At 39.2% G+C, this 17,286-nt stretch overlaps 3 protein-coding genes across 3 annotated transcripts in view; 1 reads left to right on the forward strand and 2 right to left on the reverse strand.

The window, feature by feature from the left end:
- LOC118342799 (ornithine decarboxylase-like) overlaps window positions 1–5,982 on the reverse strand; it is a gene marked incomplete at its 3' end in the record, with an annotated part of 8,008 nt that extends 2,026 nt beyond the window's left edge. Inside the window, 6 exon segments of the mRNA XM_035681461.1 lie at window positions 1,231–1,387; window positions 1,742–1,825; window positions 3,179–3,395; window positions 3,481–3,653; window positions 5,432–5,605; window positions 5,739–5,982. Coding sequence (XP_035537354.1) covers window positions 1,231–1,387; window positions 1,742–1,825; window positions 3,179–3,395; window positions 3,481–3,653; window positions 5,432–5,605; window positions 5,739–5,888 — 955 coding nt within the window.
- tmem64 (transmembrane protein 64) overlaps window positions 1–11,245 on the reverse strand; it is a 22,165-nt gene extending 10,920 nt beyond the window's left edge. Inside the window, exon 1 of the mRNA XM_035681460.1 lies at window positions 9,684–11,245. Within this exon, the coding sequence (XP_035537353.1) occupies window positions 9,684–10,394 (711 nt within the window). The 5' untranslated portion in view covers window positions 10,395–11,245. The remainder of the gene's footprint in view (window positions 1–9,683) is intronic.
- A 2,834-nt stretch (window positions 11,246–14,079) lies between these two features.
- Window positions 14,080–17,286, forward strand: part of necab1 (N-terminal EF-hand calcium binding protein 1) — a 37,995-nt gene continuing 34,788 nt past the window's right edge. The window contains exons 1-2 of the mRNA XM_035681396.1: window positions 14,080–14,218; window positions 16,714–16,738. Of these exons, the coding sequence (XP_035537289.1) occupies window positions 14,129–14,218; window positions 16,714–16,738 (115 nt within the window). The 5' untranslated portion in view covers window positions 14,080–14,128. The remainder of the gene's footprint in view (window positions 14,219–16,713; window positions 16,739–17,286) is intronic.

Raw genomic sequence — 17,286 nt, forward strand, 5'->3', positions numbered from 1 at the left:
AGCTGCAGGATGAGAACTTCGACAATCTGTGCTTCGGTCGAAGAGAGCACAATCAGGATGCTTCATGTTAGTTACTGCTAACTCCCGCTCCCCTCTGTCCCTGACCGCTGCGCGTGCACATGTGCTGGTGCAGGAAACAGACATTCTCTGCGAACGCAGGTTACGAAGCGACTGAGCAATGGTGAGAAAAGTCCGCTTCCACGGTTCTTGTAACGGCTTGCCCGGACAAAAAGGCCAAAGAAAGAAAGCGGGAGGGATAAAAAGGCGGCTAACAACAAGGCTCTGGATAAAGCAGAGGTCAAACCAGTGTCAACATCTGGTGTAGCTTTTGAGCGGTAGAAGACAACCTGAGGGATCAGAAGTGCTGAAAAGTGATGCGAGTTTGCTCTTTTCTTGCTGGACAGCTTAATTATTTTTTTGCTTTGGGGATGTTTTTTTTTCATGAAATATGTACTTTTCACTACGTCGCTCTCGGTATGTAGTTGTATTAGCGTAATTTGCGTAACGTTGCTCTTCCTCCGTTCCTTCTCTCTGCGCTTCATTTTCGTGGTGTGCGCTGGGCAGTTTGTGGGGGCGTGGTTGGGGACCGACCACTGACAGGATGGGGGAGGGGAGGGCTGCACCATGGAGCCAATCAGAGGGGCAGGGGCGGTGTATTTTCAACTTGCTAGCTCTTCGCTTAGCTTTCCAAGATTACCAACGCGGTACCATACTAGATTGTTTTGTTTAAAAACGGCAGTCTTTACCTAAATTTAAAGCTGTAGTGATTTTTTTATGAAAATATTATATAGAAGGATATCTTTCCCACATGTGACAGTTATGGTTCAACTTGTAGTAAGAGGGTTCATCGTGAGGGGACTCAGGGAATACAGTCCATCATTAAGGTAGTACATCATCATTCTGTCAGGACTGTTCTCCACAATGTCTGGAAAAAGTGCACACAAAGTAATAAAAGTTACTAAAATGGCAACTAGATCTGTCAAATATGCAATTTAAAAGATGTTAAAAATAATGGGAAAATAGAAAAATTATCGATGGTCCTCAACACAGATCAAAGTGAGTGAACTACTCAGAGGCTGGGAATGGCTACTGTAGTAGTGTACCAGACACATCTGATATTCACCCACCCCTCTTTTATTTTAAATCAAGATACATTTAAATTAAACTGCACTTTGTATAGTTCTGACATTTATGTGATGATACTGGATAAAGAACAGATCTATACATTACCACTGTGTTCCGTATCATCGACGACTCTTTTGGCAATGACGTTTGCTGCCAGTGTGAAGGATGATTCCACATAGTATCGGCCTGGCTCGGCGATGATCTCCACCTCACTGTCAGAGGGGAAGTATTCATCCAGTGCTCCATTAATGACTTCTGAAAACTAGGAAGGCAAAACACAATAGGTTCATAAGGTCATCAAAAGTGGAAGGATGTGGATTTCTGCATAGAAGGGGCTGATACCACCCACTCTTGTTAAATTAAATAGGTAAATATGTATAAACACAATAATTTATTAAACAGATAATAAAGGCAAAACAGATAAAACATACAATACAAAGTCTAACTAAAAAAGGAACTAAGTAAAGGAAAAAGGTGTTTAAACACTGTTCAAAGCTAACCTGAGGATGGTTTGTTACACAGAACGATCTGGGGACTCTTGACAATAAAATTGTTGTTGTAGTTATTTGAGTCATTACAATGCATTACAACAGTAAAAGTGCGTTCTTTATTTGACCTCTTCAAATGTGACTTTGAAGTCATTTCTCCCAGTGAAACCTCCTCCATTGTCCAAGAGAGTCATCTGGAATCCCAACGAAATCTGAAAAACATATCAGTACCACTTTATAGTAAGGCACCATTTACCAAGGGTGTAGAAGTTGTGATATGGAGAGAAGTGTTTGTGACAAGCTCAAACCAGTGTGTAACATTTAGGAGGATAATATTAACAGGTATGTTGTCATTAGTGTTGTTGTGTTTTTGTGAACTTAGAATGAATTGTGTACACAAGGAGTGGGTTCTACAGAGTCTACCATGTGGAATTACCATGATCCTACAGTAGCCTTTAATGGACAAACCAAACACTGGCTGTACATGGGGCCTTCTGTCAGTTTTGCGCCCACCATAGTTTCTCCTACTTGCTGGGAAGGTGAGTGGTATTCAGTTGGTTGCAATCTGCATCTTCACTGCTAGATGCCACTAAATCCTATACACTGGACCCTTAACTGTGGTGGCTGCGACAAATGAGTCACAGAGGTAAGGGCAGGGGCTTGTGCAGTAACCTTGAATTAGAACTAAAATGTAGTTGTCAGGTATTAAACACAAATTTAATTGAGAATTGAAGCCATGGGCAAAATTTAAAAAACTAAAATATCAAATTATGATAAAAGGGCACATACCTACAGGGGCATTTCAAGATGAAGTGGGACACTGAGGGTGCCATGACGTATGTGTCTCAGCTTTCTAGTCATTCCCAATTTTAATTAGAACCCTAACACATTTATACCATATGCCATATGGTTTTTGCCCAAAACTGTGTGGGATTAGCATAGAGTGAGCATATTTGGAGACTTGTGAGTACTCATAGAACCTATTGGAGGTATGAGGTCAAGGGATGGCCACTGCTACTTTTCCCGTCGACAAAATGTATTTAGCTCCCTTCTGGACATGATAGCATGACATAGTTGGTACCAATGAATGCGTCAATGAATGCGTCAACAGTCCATCCGAGTGGTCTCCCAGGAGAATTAAAGACCTAGCTGAATGGATGAATAAAATGCCATCGAGGAGGAGGACAAACACCAGCCTTTTTCACATTTTTTCTTTAAAAAGTAGAACAGTATTAAACGTAAAATTTAACAGTATTTGGTGCTTAACCTTTTAAAAATCTTTATATCTTCTTTAAGAAAATGCTAACCTGCTAACCTGCTGCCCTGCTGTACTTTCACACAATGTCCAGTACAAAGAGGTAGCAACTATTCTTCCTGCAGTCCGATCAAGCTTATGGCCACTGCAGCTTTCTCTTGAGACAGAGGATTTAAATCTAAACTGTAAGTCATAACAAAAAACTTGATCAATGCCCTACTTTTAAACGTGTGAATGTTTAAACATGTGAATGTTTAAAAGTAGGGAAAGCATATCTTTATAATGTTCTGTTTCTACGACGATGACTTACCGCTATGTCAAAAACATGTCGGGCATCTGCTATGGCCTGTTTGAATGCCGAACTTTCAGTGCACCCGCTGCCTACATGGAAGCTGACCCCAATGACATCCAGGTCCAGCTCCCGAGCACGCTCCAGCAGCTTATCCACTGTCCACAGTCTGGCTCCAAACTTTGAACTTAGTCTTATCACCGCGCCAGTGTCATCCACTGCGATGCGGAGTAGCAGTCTGGAACATAATTCACAAATAATAATCAATACTATTAATTTACACTAAAATGTAGAAGCAAAAATTTTAGTAGTTGTTCTCTTACTTGGCTGTAGGATGACAGAAAGAAATTTTTACGAGTTCATCCTCACTGTCAAAAGTCATCATATTTACTCCATGAGTACGGGCATATTTGATGTGCGACCGTGGTTTGGTTGTGTGTGCATAAATGATTTTATCCGGTGATACTCCGAGGGACAGGGCCAGCTGAATCTCACCCTGTTAGAACAAAACATGTTTCATGAGAACAAAACCTTTCTCAATAAAAGACTTACAGTGTTTCCCATCAATTACCTAGACTATTTATATATTTTCACACTTCTCTCTAACATTGTGTTATGCGCCACAAAGCCTCTCTCACTCACAGTACAAAAAGTAAGCAATCGATTAACTTAATTAACTATCGACAAACGGCGCAGATACAGTGTTTATTTTACCATTTGACCTGAGGGTTGTACTACGAAGCGAGGTAACTGTTTTTTCCAGGTAACTTCAGGAGTATCTCTGTGATGTCAGGTGTAACTTCCAGGTTAACTTGTACTATAAAAGGTGAATAAGTTTTACCCAAGTTATGTTGTCATGGCAAATTACTCTCCATGTCTTTGTGGTCAACTTGATGTTACCCTATGAACCACTCTCCACCACCCATAATCTTGTGGAAAAAATGCCGGCTATTGAGAGGCTCACTGCTGAGGGCAAGGGTAATCAGAATCCTCTAATTTACTGCCATGATGTTCTCTGTGAAATATATTGATTCTTATCTGAGGGACTTCAGTATCTCTACCAGCATCTAGGGTCAGAATGCATTTGTTATGTGCCCATGTAATCCTTCAAGATCAAAGAGGCTTTTTATACAGTCACAGGTAATTCTCAATGTAGAAATACTTTTTAAAATACAGGCTAGGCCTATATACAGAACACTTTATGCCCAATGAGACCAGAGGGTAATTGGTGCGACTTATTGGACACTTATTCTAACAGTAGATTTTACACATTTAACACAGGTAGCCTTCAGCCTGCTCTAGGGAGTAGATTTTAATTTTAATTCAGGGTTTAAAGTTCTCAGGCACCATGCCAGATTCTGACATAGAGCAGTTTTAAACTCATATAATACTTAATTCAGTGCATTGTATGTATGTATGTATGTACACTTCCTGCTGGATAACTTTTCAGGGTGAATTTCTGAGATATTATTTTCGTGACCAATTTAATCTTTTTATTTACGGCAGTCGTATTAAATCATATCAAAAATAAAAGAAGAGTTTGTAAGAGAAAAATAGAGAGCCTACGACATGAATTCTATAATGTTGCTTATTTGTGTCGACAGTGCACAGCCAAAAACCCTCCCTGTCATTGCTTGCCCCTACTACAGTGAGATTAGACCGTTAACTTTTTTTAAACTCCTCATATCCTGATATTATCATTGTACATTCTTCTGGGGAAAATACGGAGCGTGAGCCATTATGAAAAAAGTCTTTATGCAAGCGTACAACCTCAGATTAAGTTGACACCGACTCAATTTACTTAATCTTAATTACCATCATAGTACCGTTTAACACCAGTGTAGGCAATCAGAGTTTGTCAACCCGGATTTTCCTTGATAACCCTGAGTTAAATCTGAGTAGGTTCAACTCCCTTCATAGTACATACACCCTCTGTTAAGGAAGAATACGTCAGCTGTTCCCAATGTCATTCATTACCATGTTGTTTTCTATCATTATTATAGGCTCCATCACTAACAACGAACCTCTTCCACACTGCTCACCTGCTGATATTAAAACGGAATCATGGGTGTAAACAAATGCAAGTTGCGATTTTTAGTCGACTTCCTAAAAGTTACTACTAAAGAAAGTCAACAGAGACACAAACAGACAGAGATGAACAGAGAGAGGCGCAGCAAGCCGGTGTGTGTGAGAGAGACACACAGACACACAAATAAGTAGGTGTTTTTCAAAGGCTCCCACCCCCCACACTATCTTTAAAACACTTCACAGTACCTTGCTAGCACAGTCAAAACCTGTGCCCAGAGCAATCATCATCCTCAAAACCGCTGGTGAGCTGTTGCACTTCAGTGCATAGAAAGGCTTGACTCGAGGTAAGTTAGTGAGCCATCTCAGGTGCTTCTTAACCATATCATCTAGATTTGCCACATAGAATGGCTGTTCACTGTCCTGAATGAATAAAGAAAAGTAAATTTTAGTTTTGAAAAAGCACTATTTTCATCGAATCTCAACTGTCTTACAATTCTTTTACACATTTATAGGTTTATAGTTAGAAAAGAGTCATGATACCTCTGATACTCACCTCTGAACCAAGCTCTTGTATTTTATTGTCTATGAAATCATTGATGGTCCTTCCATTGTCTAAAATTTCAATGTCACAATTCTCAGGGGACAAAACGTTCAAGACTGATCCATTTGTAGTTACTGGTGATGCAAGGGATGACAAAAGCATACAATTAATAACTGTAAGTTTACATTTACAAAAACAGAACCAGATCACATAAAAAATTATTATTGCTTGTATAAATCCTTTTTTCACACCAACACAGGGCTTATAGAAATGCAAGTCTGACAATGTTGCGGTGCCCTGGGAGCAGTTAAGGGTTCAATGCTGCGGAAGTGAACTGGCACCTCTCCAACTACCCATCTAAACAATAGTGTGGTCCATGCTGGAAACCAGCCTCCCTCCAGTTCCAAAATCCCTATGGATTAAGCAACTGCTGCCCCATAAACCTCATATAGCATTCATGGCCGCATTTGCCTCAGATATTACATCACATTAAACATCACCCTGAGAGGATTTATCTTTGTCTTACCACAGGCTGCAAGCTCCTCCATATTTGGGATCTCAGAAAATGGCAAAAATTTTCAAATGAGTCTAAGTATTATCACAGCTTTCCGTTGAAGCAGAACTGGAAGTAAATTCTCACATAAGTTTGAAGTGAAATAAGACAGACGTGTATGCTGGTTTTGTTTGCACACCAGTGACATTTCCCCACCTACTTTGTTTGTTAGCACATCAATTACTTTTCCCCGCCTACTATGTTAAAACAAACAATTCTTTGCCTTGGTTCCCAAGTCAGTTAACATGCAATCCTCTTATTTCACAGTGCTTGACAGTATGTTATTTGAAACATCTCTGAATAAAATGCAGCCCTGTGCAACACTATACTACAACAAAGTGTATGGTATAGATTGTATAGGCATACCCAAAAGTGGCCTCTGTGTACACACATATACCATTGTAACCAATTTCTACAATGAAAGGCACTGGCCTAACCATAGGGAGTGTCCTCAGGGACCAAACTACATGCTATTTAATGAAATTAAATGCACAGGTTCAAGTGCAGTTGAGACAACACAAAAGTAAACCTTCACGGGTCAGATCACTCATTTACATATCACTGACCTTATATCTAAGTTGACATAGTAGAGTTAATGTTGAGTTTTCCTTTCCATTATCTGCAAGGCAAACAGGACCTCTATTTTGGGTCAACACAGTTAGAAAATGACAATGCATCCTAAATTAGAGGAGAAAGTAAATTAGGAAAAAATGTTTGAAAGTGTTTAAATTTTAAAATGTTCTCTATTTATTAAATATAGGGGTTGGCTGATTTAATGTTTGGCTGGTAAATGCTGCTGTGCTTACTCTTGGGGATGTAAATCGATACAAACACATGATTCTGGATACAATTAGAGAGGATTCCCAATTAGTTAAAGGCTTTGGTTTGCCTATGGTTTGAAAAATGGATTGCAAGACCAGTCCATCAGTTCCATACATAACAAGTAATGTTGGCTTGAAAATCAGTTTTTTATTATTCTTTTAATCATTGATTGAGTTACTATTACTTGTTTTGTTTTGTTTGATCAATAAATACATCACTGCAAACTGCAGTGCAAATGCAAACCTAAACATTATTATTTAGTCAAATAATCACAAACGCACTACAAGGGCAAAATATATTTTAAGTAAAAAGCTTTTTGTTTTTAATCTACAAAGGGGAGGGAGAAGATCAAATAAGCTATTTAAATATTTAGAAGCTCAAATGAATTATTCAAATATAAGCTAAAGGTACACCCTAATCCCCACAATCTACAACTGACACGAGAGACCGCGGCAGAAGAGTCACTAAATTAGTTGCTAGTCGCTTTTTAGAAATAAAGTCGGTCTAGCTCTCTATGACTGATTTTGTGTGTTTAAGCACGTGTGTGATGTAGTGTAGAGCTTGTGCCACCTCACATTTCTAGAATTTGAACACCTACCAGCTGAAATGAGGTTTATTCCACAATTGCCCACAGTTAGTCCTTAGTGTCCCAGGTGCTACTGTCCCCGGGACATCCTTAATTCCAAGTGCCGCTGGGGGGAGGGGTATTACTGTTCTGGGTTATATCATTTTGAGTTCAAGTTGTAATTTGCAACAGAGCTAAAAGAGAGTGAAACAGATTTCAATATAGTGAAATCGAGTGTAAAATTACAACCAACTATGGCCACAAAGTTTACCAGACTTTGGTCTAAAGCTCTGTTTGCATAGTGAGTGTTTATTGTAGGGCACTTATGAGTGTGTATATAGAACTGTCAAAAGCCAAATCCATACATGCGAGAAATGTCCAAGTAAATCAGTCACCCTGGAAAACTTACCGGTTTTGCAGTATGCAATTACTGTGCTTGTGAAACTCACTTACGTCATCATCTTTTTCCTGCCTCGGGCCTGTGCACAAACTCCTTCATGCTTTAAGCTATAAATTCCTTTCAAGCTCCCCACTTTGCATCTACTTCTGGATGTCCGTGCCACTGTTGGTTTTTGCCTTCAACGCTGTTTTTATTCTCTTCTCACCATATGTTTCCATAAACGAGTGAAATATTCAGACCAGCTTACGTTAAGGGGAATGTAAATGTCAGTATTCATTGAAACAGAATCTAAGAAATACTGAATATGATGGTGGTATTCACTGCTTTGACTTCTTGGCATGATGATTAAAATGTGAATTCTGCTTTTGAAACAGATTGTTGTTTAAGTAGGCTACATTTGAATTTACAGGTAAAAATGTTTGTGGGTAGACGTATATAGATATACCGTGCACACATTAACTATTTATCTAGAGTTACAGAGAATACAAGCAGGCAACCACTTGAGACACAGTTTTCAATTGTACAAAACCTGATACTGCTTTGCTGTTAGTGTTACACCAGTGCTCCTCCAGTACACTACAGTGATGACTGCTTAATGTAGATTGCATCCAGGTTTACCCTCAGGTCAGTGTTCTTCATTCATTTACAACTGGCATAACTTTTTTTTATGTTTTGTGACCTCCCAGCTGATTTTCTACAATACAATAACATATCCCCCAAGGCTTTTACTATTTGGAGGTATCAATAGCTCTGCGCCGCTTTTACTATTTGGAGGTATCAATGAGTTGACTGAGAAGGGTAATCAGCGAGTATAAATAATTCATGCTATGTATGAAGGTCAAGGGCCTCAGGTTAGGTGTAGGAGTGCAGCTGAAAGCAATATCCTGATGCTGCTTAGCTTTATAATGTAGGTCACATGGTGTTTGTTGCTTTGACCAATCACTTTAGATTTACATTACAGAAAAAAAAAAAAACAATGTCCATGATTTGATCAACATTATGATAATGTCAGCAGATCATTACTGAGGTCAGAAGAAAACATGGCTCCAAATATGAGAACCTCAAACTAGGACTAAAAAATGTGATAGTTCAAATTGATAAAATAATTGACGTCCTTAGGCTACAATAGAATTCATTTCATAGGAGCACTTTTCTATCTACGAAAGGAATGAGTTTCCCTGCTCTGGGGACCGGCCTTATATTATACGTCTGCTATTAGATAGTAGTCTGCCTTGAACAATAAAAGGAACAGGTATGTCAACCGTGTTCACATTCAAAAATGCATTCAACTAAGAAGATAAACATCTCCAGCAGAACACTCCCTGTCGGTTGCTTGAAACTGGCTTCTAGATTGTTATGATTTCCCCTGTGTGGAAGGTTGGGGCGACCAATAAGAAAATAATTTGCTCCTAAAATCGAAAAGGTCACAGGTTTGATTGTGGTGACTGCAAGTGATTTGTTGAACTCTCCTCTCGTGGGTTAATGAGCTCTGCTCCTGGCTGGTGCACTGCCGTGACCTTTCGGCCTAAACCCATATGAGTTTACGGACCTTACATGACTGTCTAACGTCCATCTGAAGTGAAAAGGAAAAGCTGGCAATAGTATATTTATACTCACCGAGAAAACTGCATTTTGGAGCCCAAAGGGTATGGGGGTGAGTCTCGCTAAGGCCACAACTTTGAGTCCACTTCCTCCTTCCACCACTCGTATGACAGCACTGAGCTGTTCACTGTTTCCAACTTTGTTCAGCACCCAGTCAGTCAATAGTCGTTTGCACACCAGGTGTGCCACAAAGGTTCCTATTAAAACTCCCACCATAACTAGTCCCATTCCCAGCACAAAGCCGTAGAGGTAGCCAGCTGCCACATTAAGAACAATGTATCCCCATCCACACGGGAACGACACGATAATCAAACCAACTATAAACAGCAGGGCTCCGACGAGGCTGTCCAAGCTCTCCACCCAGAGCAGGAGGTCCTTGAGGTATTGGCGCACGAGGGCCACCGAGGAGAAGCACACAGCGGTTAGGATGCATGCCAGCAGGGCGCTCTTGAAGCAAAAGGTGGTGATACAGCATGGGTGTCTGAACTCTCCACTGTTGCTGAAGGTCGTCCCCCCTGTGGCGCTGATAACCTCGGGGTCTCCGTCTGACTTCCCAATGCCGGCCCCTGTCTCGTCAAAGGCGCTGCATATCAGGATGTCAATTTTGTCACACTCGTCTGTGGCAGTCCTCTGCAGCCAGCGGTTCAGCTGAATCTGTGCCTTGCCCACCGCATGCTTGACAAGCTTGGTGAAAAGCTGCACGGTCGTGGACCCTGACATTGACATGTTGGCCCCTCAATAGGCTCTGGGGACCGGCAGCAGGGCTCAGGAGAACTGTCCAACCCGGTGACAGCTGTGACGTTTGAGATTTCCAGACAGCCTTTAAATCCAGCGCAAGTCCATGTCTAGCAATATCAGTTCGTTGAGCTTCAACAGAGGCAAATATTTATGCACTTTACAGAAGATGGCTTCAGCAGTGGTAACCCATTGCTATGCAACTCTGAGAGCAATTGTCCAGTGAGACATAAAGAGAAGACCCGTCACTCTCCTTGGCCATTACATGAACTGTCCAAATGAATAATGTTTATCTTGGGTACACTAGCTGGGCAACGTGCCAGTCCAATGACTTAAAAGTGCCAGTTTTGTAGTCTCTGTCTGAAACACTGGCCATATTCAGAGTTGTCATCCCTCAGCTCCGGACAATGTGGAGTCAATAGATGATGGAGGGAGCTGTCGGGGCGGAGAACAGACGAGCTGCGAGGACAGTGACAAAATAACCCAACACTTCTTTTCAAGTGAGATGATCGGAATCACGTCAACTTTTACGACTCCACCAGCACCAGCCCACCCGGCTAACACACTAGCATAAATCACTGCAAGGCTAACTTACTCCCGTGGTTAGCTCGGTAACTCTCTGCGTGGATAAAGTCCGACCGCTGCATTTCACACAGCGAGCCGCCGCAGCTGGCCCTCCTCGTCCGCTGGTCCCGGACAGACAGAGCGACACACAGGACGCAGTTATGAAAACCCCCGCGTTGCTCTTTCTCCGCTAGCTGGGTGTTGTTTCTCTCGTCGCCTTCCTTCCACAGTGGAGGTTGTCGCTGTTGTCGCTGTATGTCTTATGTTCACACCGACCACTGTTTGTGTCCCAGAATGCAAAGTAACCACAAGCCCACCCCCCGCCACCCCCCGATTTGACGTTCTCGTCCAATCAGAGCGCTCCGTTTGCCATCGCGAGATTTCCGCGAGATTTCGTGACAAATTATGTTTGTTTTGGATCAATTATGTTTGGATGGGTTTTTTTTTCTGCTGTCAGCCACTGTGTGCTGCCACATAAGCAGCGTGAACTACCACAGACCTCCCATGATGTGTGAATTGATTCACTCCCAGATTGTATTCTTTTATTTTGAATTATTTAGATTTAATTTACTTTAATTAATGAGGCTTTCAAATCTAACCACATATCGAGTATCACATAGGTTAAGAATGAGAGGCTTACTCAATTAGAGAGCAGTGGTCGAAGATGCACTTAGATCTTTTACTTAAAACTATCAATACAATATACAACTACACTTTATACACAGGGCCATTAACATTGTGATTAGCTTGCTGAAGTGGAGCTCTAATGATTTTTGTATTGTGTGTTTTTTTCAACCTATACAAAGCATCATATTTTATGAGCAGGTCATGTTTCAACACTAATGTAACTTGAGATGAATGTAATAAAATTAAAAAAAATATTTGTCTGTTGTTGAGTAAATGTATTAAGTAGCATAAAATGGAGACAGTGGGCATACAAATAGGGCTAATTAAAAATTATATTAAAGTACAATAATACAACATTGAGGAAATGTATGTATTTACTTTCTTTTACTGGAAAAATGTGTTTATAAACTATGCTAAACTTAGTAAGTAAAATGAACACCTCAATATCCAAATTCTACAAGTAAGAGTCTTGCACTCAAAATTGTACATAAGTAAAAAACAAACAAAAAATAGTACAACATGTATTAAAAGGCTGCAAAGAGCAGACATTATATAGAATAGCACTTATAAGAGTGTACAGTACAGCATGTTACATTATTGTATTATTTTACTGACATATTAACACACATTTTAATGTAGCTTGTAGGGGTAAAGCTTATTTTAATGGCATTGTATACATTTGGGGTGTTTAATCTATAATATGCATCATATTTTATATGTTGGTTCAATGTTTTATTTACTCTCTACAATATATAAAGTAACTAGCAACTGTAGTTGTAAGATAGGTGTAGTGGAATAAAGCGTACAAGATTTGTCTTTGAAATGTAGTTGATAAACTGCTGAGAACAAACTCCTTCATACAAGTTCAAATACTGTATTACAAGTCAAAGTAAAAGTATTATCAACCAAATGTACTTAAAGTAGGCTTGGTTAAGTTCTAGGAAACAACTGGAAATAACTGTTTGGAATAATTGTCAGCCATGTTTCATGGAAACCATATCGCACTTTAAATGTATAAAAGTCATGAAGTTTTAATTAAAAAAACACGCAGCTTATGATGAGCAGGATTTCCAGTAACAGAGTTTATGCTCATTTCCTGCTACATTCTCTAAGAGCATACAGTATAACATAGTCGCCTGAAGGTAATTTCCCTGTTTGGCATGCTCACCATAAATTCATAATGAGGGGAGTGAAGCAGACAATATGTGCATTCATGCATCTACCACCGCTCACCGCCTGACTCGCACAGCTGTGGGCAAAGAAAGCCCTTAGGTGGTAGTCCTCAAAATACTAGTGTTGCCTCCACTCTCTCAACAGCCCTCTCTCTGAAGTCAGTGCAGACACATATACTGACACAGATGACATCAAATGCATCACACTGAAAGACGCTCATGGTTAGTTTGTTCATATGGCGTTTATTTAAACTACTGTGCTGTTGTAGCTGTCCACTAGATGGAACTGTTGTACAACCAATCTAAGTGTGTTTGTTTGTAGAATTTATAAATTTGGGTTATACTGCATTTATGTGGAAACACTTGACAACAATCTATAATTCATCACCAGGTTTTAATGGGTGTAAAAAAAGACTTTCTGCCATTTAAGGAGCAACCTTTGTGTCTTTGGGGTTTCTCACTAAAGCATTATTTATTTTATTTAATCAACAAAAGGATAATTATGTGTATTTTCTCATATCATTCTTCCAAATGGATGAGGGTGTGTAAATTATAATGTCATTATGTTAAATCAATACAAACAAATAATAACAAACTAGAAATGTCCTGTCATTTAAAGTAAACCACTAAGGTCGATTTAAAAGGAGCCATAAAAACTCTTAAGAGAAGTTTTTAAGGAAAATGCCTGAGGCTGCAGAGAAGACATCAAGCTGAAATGACCTTTTATCTGACCTTTGTATCTTTCAACAAAAACGTAGGTTATATATAGCATTCCTATCCGTGCATATGTAGGCTGTTTATGCTGTTCATTTGGCTCTATGTTATAGATATTGATATATATCTGACATATGTTTCAGTGATAAAGTGTTTGAGTCTGTGCAAAACGATATTAAAGTACAAACAGAATGAAACACATTTGAATCTGAGTTACACTTTGCTGGCTCCATCTGAGATGCGCTGCAGGTTTGGACTCCTCATAGCAGCAACTGGAGTCAAGACTGAGGCGGTCTGTACATGACAGGAAGTTCAGCGAGTTTGCCTTCAAAATAAAAGCTTATAGTTGCAGACAAAGTGGAGGTTTTTGTATGCCTGTTGAAAGAAGCCTCAAAATCATCCGCAGAACAGTTGATCTAACAACACGTGGAGCAAAAGAAGGGCATACAAATGTATAGGTACTTTATATTATTAGCACTCTGGCAGTGTTGAATGGTTAAATTGCGAAGCTTTAATCCGGAAGTCGTGTGTTTTACTCCGACAGACTTGACAGCAGTGCAGAGTGTCTGTCTGACCGGTGGCTTTGATCAGATAAGAGGTTGAAGCGGACACATTCCTCTGCAGTTTGCAAGTGAAGATACATTGTGAATGATGGATTGTTCAGAGGAGCTGCAGTGTGTATCTGAGGAGCCCAGTGCTCAAATGGAGCTAAAGAAGGGGATGTCGATTTTCATTGATGTAAGTAAAACAAATCCTTACTTATAGTACAAAATGTATTTCATCCTCACTATTCATGCTTACACTTTGTTAGGATTTCAGATTAAGTGCAAAAACTTAAGCATAAAGTGGGACTATAATATCATTTTATTATATATATTATAGCTTATAGCAGGAAAAAAAACAGTCAAGGAAGCTTTTCAGGATATATGTTTTATTGCATTTGAAGAAATAGATGCATTTTACATTTCACATCTAAGTTTGAGTGATTAATAGTGTTGGAGGTTTTGGAGCAGATAAGTTAATGTATGCAGGGTACAGAGGGTTCCTTGTTTTAGAGAATGAATTAATTTGACAGGGCTGACCTTTAATTTTGCTTCATCGTGTAAGGATTTCAAAGGCTGGTCATCCATCTTTATGTCAGTGTTCAAAACCAAATATCAAGTTAATAAAATCTCTGAAGGATACTGATTTGATAAAGTCAGAGTGTTATTCGTGCTGACCTCACTCAATCTAATCTGGCTCTATTAGGCTAAAAATAATATTAATATCTAGAAAATGTTTTAATCTAAAAAGTCTATTTTTGTCAATTATTCTATGAATAATTGAATACTATAAGAATTCCCTACATTTGTAGACCTCCCTCAGATGATGAGGATTTAAATATTTAAATCTTACATGAATATCAGTACAGCTAATGATCTTCCTCAAGTGCTTCTCTCTCAACAGCTTTCCCTCCCCTGTTTCATTCTGCCTCAGCACCCACCACCTAATTACATTTCCCTCGTTCCTCCACTCTTCCATTCGCTTGTGATGTCTTTACCATAAACCTGTTGGCTGCCTTCAGTGTTTGGGAAACACAGGGGAACCAGGAGTTAATAAAGATGGAAAGCCTTATCCACCACATGAAATGTCTCACTAATAGTGAACAGGTGCTCTTCTCTGAGTCTCAGGGAATAAAAACCATTATGTCTTCAGAGGCGAGATGGTCGACCGAGTGTTGCCTCTGTAGTCTTGACATCTCGCACAGCTTTCGCCTCAGTCGGCTGTGTCATTAAAACACATATTCTGACTCCGAACAGGTTGGATGTGCTGTGTGTCCATGTGTGTTTTTCTTCCTTGTTTTTATGCTGTTGTAGTGTCAGATTTCCACTTTATTACCATATTATAAAATCTAGATTACAGATTACAAAATCGTAAAATTAATGTTTTATCAAATTAATTTTACTTGTTAGATGTAAAAGATTAATTAAGATGAGATGAGAGAAGATGATGAGATTTTTAATTACAGGGTTCAAAACAGTGGAGTTGTCAGTATGAACTGGTATCTGAATAACTAAACCCAATCAGACCACAATTATAAATTATTTTCTGTATATAGTTGGTATAATTTGTGTACACATTAGTTAATGATAACAGGAAGAACAGTCGCCCTGTACAAAGCAGGATTTTCAGAGCAGATAAATGTAGGGTTGCAAAAATTAAATATGATTATTTTCACAATAATAACTGTAACATAAAAAAACGTTCCTTCTGTATTGTCTTAAAGTTAAAGATGATGTCATAAAATGTCTGACTGGCAGTCCAAAAGCCAAAAATATAAAATTTACTATAATTTGAGATGAGAAAAAATAAGCCAATTCTCACATTTAAAAAGCAGAAACAAAATAAATGTTTGACTTTATTAATCAATTATTGAAATAGTTGTTGATTAATCATTTGCCAATCAACTAATCAATGAATGAGCTCATGATCGTGATGTGAAGTGATGATTGATTGTTTTAACTTGATGTGATTGACAGTGCCTTTTTTCCCTTATTTATTTGCGTGTCTATTTGTTGACCTGCTGCTGTGTGTTGCCTTGTAGAGATATAAAGTTGTATTTGGTGTAATTGATTGGTCATAAATTATAGATGAGTAACAGGTAGAGACAGAGAGGAGTTTATAGATTGGGGACAGCAATCAAAGAAGCAGTAAAGACTGATTAGCAGGAAACGCTGAACGAATTATGTAAGCCTTAGCACACGACAGACTGCCAAGAGCTAGAGGGTGGTGGGTGGATATTTTTTATTCGTATTTTTACCCCTTTGTAGCACAGAGCTGAAGCCCCCCGAAGCAAAGAAAATCCAAAAATGGAAGGATTACTTCCAAGTTTGGATGGCATTTTAAAATCTAGATCCTGCACATAAAGGGTTGTGCTGTCAGATTTAGATTTATAGTGATAATGTGTAAATTTAAAGCCTGTTCAAATTCTTCTCCACAAGCACAAACCCGACAAAGAAGAGAAAGTGGGCAATGCTATTTCGAGGTGGTTGGACCCTTTTAAAGCTGATGTGGTCATTGCCACTCTGCCTTTCATCTCCTTTGGACTCTGGGACAGCACTATCAATAATTTAATGACACACTGCTTTTGAGAGTATGATCGATGATCCCCGCACACAAACACACTTACTTTAACTTTGATGATGTGAAACCTTTTTTGACATCCCTCTCTTTTCCTTTTTTCCTTTTTACAGATTTTACGGAGAGCTGATAAAAATGGTAAATACACACACACACAGACACACACACACTGCCTTTGGCATTACTTCAACCTTTCTCTCTCCCTCGTGTGAAAACAAATGCACTTTCTCAATGAAATTCTGATCATGACTGTCTGCTGATACTCTTTCAGTTGCCATGGAAACAGGAAACTGGCCATGCCCATTGAGGTTTAGTTTCAAAACATTAACGAAGAAAAACGTCAAAATTTGTACCAGTTAGACATTTTTTATCGTGGCAGTCCAGACTTAATAGAGGGGTATAGCTGGAGGTTCAGATGTTGCTGTTGTTTCACCCCCACTGTCTTGTACAGCAATACGCAGTATACATACAAACATACATAGTTTATTTTGTTGTTGACAGCAGGAGTCTGTCAGACGGACTCAACTAAATACATCAGACTCAGTAAATTAAAATGCAAGGCCTGTGTGCTATGAAAACTAAAGATCTGCAGTGTTATTTCATTTCTTCTTTCTGGATTTTTTGCCTTTGTGCTTTATTAGAGAGTATTTAGGGTGAAGGGAACAGCAGTGTGAATGGGCAGATAT

This window comes from Morone saxatilis, unplaced genomic scaffold (genome assembly GCF_004916995.1).
Source record: "Morone saxatilis isolate NCDOM2014 unplaced genomic scaffold, NCSU_SB_2.0 Contig9, whole genome shotgun sequence".
Classification (NCBI taxonomy): Eukaryota; Metazoa; Chordata; class Actinopteri; family Moronidae; genus Morone; species Morone saxatilis.